General features: G+C 57.4%; 1 protein-coding gene across 1 annotated transcript in view; it reads right to left on the bottom strand.

Moving 5' to 3' along the window:
• Positions 1 to 2,147, bottom strand: part of GUCY2D (guanylate cyclase 2D, membrane (retina-specific)) — a gene marked incomplete at its 5' end in the record, with an annotated part of 15,684 nt that continues 13,537 nt past the window's right edge. The window contains 3 exons of the mRNA XM_005878842.2: positions 1 to 1,192; positions 1,709 to 1,818; positions 1,976 to 2,125. Coding sequence (XP_005878904.1) covers positions 1,725 to 1,818; positions 1,976 to 2,125 — 244 coding nt within the window. The remainder of the gene's footprint in view (positions 1,193 to 1,708; positions 1,819 to 1,975; positions 2,126 to 2,147) is intronic.

Below are 2,147 nucleotides of genomic sequence, written 5' to 3'. Positions count from 1 at the left end.
CCAAACCGGCTAGGGCTGAATGTGGTATCTCTTGATTTTAAAATGTTAACTCAAACAAAATAAAAATCACCCCATTGGCCAATCAGAACAAGTCTCAGGCTAGTTTCTAGCCTGGTTTTTAGAATATCTAAGAGATTCTGAAATATTAGGGATCCCAGGATCATTTAGTTCCATGGGCCTGAGATTCTGCATTTCTAACTAACTCCAAGGTGATGTCACTGCTGCTGGTCCACCAACCACACTTTGCATATTGAGGATTTAGTTCATCCTTCCACCTAGGAATTCCCTCTGGCTATGTCCTTGGTCAATGTCTCCAGTTCTACTTGCATACTTCCAGGGGCTGGATGCTCACTACTTAGAGTGGCAGCCTGGGTGCCCGCCGCACCTGCTAAATTCTATCACGGTCTGCAGCGATGGGGAAGGACACCCAGTCAGACATGCCGAGGCCCATGCTCTGAACATCAGAGTTCCACAAAAGACGCTTCAGCAGGGACTTGCCAGCATGGGGTTGGCTGCCAGTTAAGCTGAGAACACTACCATCCCTTGGGTGTTCTGGTGAGTAAAGGTTTGGTGCAGTTGGTTTGCTTTTCTTTCTCCAGCGCCTTGAAGCAAGCTTTTCTCTGCACTTAGGCAAGTTATGTGGTTATGCCCACAAGTGCAGGAGCCAGTTCCTGACTGGTGGGGATGGAGTAGGGACTGACGCTTGAGGCTAAACAGAAACCCTCACATCCTCAGCCTGTGTGACATCCCCTACTCTGGTGGGACAGGAGGTCACCTTCTCTGGGGTTGGGGCATCAAATCCCAGAACCTCCTTCCTGGTGCCTTAAGAAGCCCTGGAAAGTGGAGACCGCCCCCCACATCTCAACATCTCAACAACCTGCTGGTCTCAGGGTCACTGGGGCTGGAGGTCACATGCCCAGTGCCCTGTATGCCAAGGCCAACCATTCTAAAACCCAGCCGTCAGAGCCAGGGGTGTGGACACCACCTAGGCCACTCCGCACTTCACCAATGAGGGGAACCCAAGCCCGGAGAGGGACGAGACCTTCCCAAGGTCACACAGCTGGTTGGCAACCAGATCTTCAAAGGCCCAGAATCCTTTGACGAAAAGCTGCACAGAAGCCACCGGTGGGTAGTAGGCAGATTTGGTCACCTATAGCAGCAACTGTCAGGACGAGGACCTCCTGGGGGTAACCTGAGGGGAGAGGAGTGTGTCAGAGGAAATCGTGGGAAGGAATCATGAGGGTTCACCCAGGAAGGGGAGGGTCATGGGTCAGAGTTTCTTGAAGGCTGGTGGGGGCCGGAAGGGCTTCTGCAGTCATCTGTCCTCTGGTGAATGTTGTCCACTAGAGTTCTGTCTCTTGAGCAGGGCACAGCCTGTGGAGGTGGAGGGCTGGTTATTGCAGAGGGGTCAGAGGAGAGGTCACAGAAGGTCATGGTTACTGGGATTCCCAAGCCTGAGTTCCTGGACCACTCCAGACCTACCCTACCAGAATCTGTGTGGCTGGTGCTCGCCTCCCAGGGGAAAGCTCTGGGTTTAGGAACCAGCCTGGCCTCCCTAAGGCAGAGAGAAACCAGGCCCACTGGCTTGGATGGGAAGTTGCAGGCAGGGCTGGTCCTTGAGCTCGGAAAGAGGCGCCAGTCCCCGGGAGGCATCTCCCAGAGGTGTGCAGCCCCTGGACCCTGGGGTGAGGGAGCCAAGGGGCAGCACCTGTCCCAGCCGGGCGTCACTTTCCCGGGAACAGGCCCGGCCTCGCCCTCTCCAGCTTCTGGCGCCGCTCGGGAGGTATCTCATGCAGGTTGATGCCGTGGTTGCTGGCCCTGCAGGGGGAGGGCGGCCTCAGGGGTCGGAAATGGGAGTTGGGAGGGCAGGGCCCAGGTCTTGCTACTTGGCGGGGTCAGGCACGGGGCCAGGGGCAAGGAGAAAGGCCGCGCCCTTCGCTCGGAGCTCGCCCGCCAGCGGATGACGGCTCCTCACCCCGGATGCAGGTCTGGCGGTTTGGGGATAGGCTTGTTGAAGCCGCGTCTGCCCACCAGCCAGTACGTTTCCTCCGCGCCCTTGCCCTGGGAAGACACGGGGAGGGGGGGACTCAGGCGGGCTGGGGCGAGGGCGGGTGGATCCCGAGGTCTACGTGGACCGGGGAGACCCG

Source organism: Myotis brandtii, unplaced genomic scaffold, assembly GCF_000412655.1.
Source record: "Myotis brandtii unplaced genomic scaffold, ASM41265v1 scaffold573, whole genome shotgun sequence".
In the NCBI taxonomy this organism is placed as follows: domain Eukaryota; kingdom Metazoa; phylum Chordata; class Mammalia; order Chiroptera; family Vespertilionidae; genus Myotis; species Myotis brandtii.
Note: the sequence above shows the minus strand (reverse complement) of the source record. Positions and strands in the feature narration are given on the sequence as shown.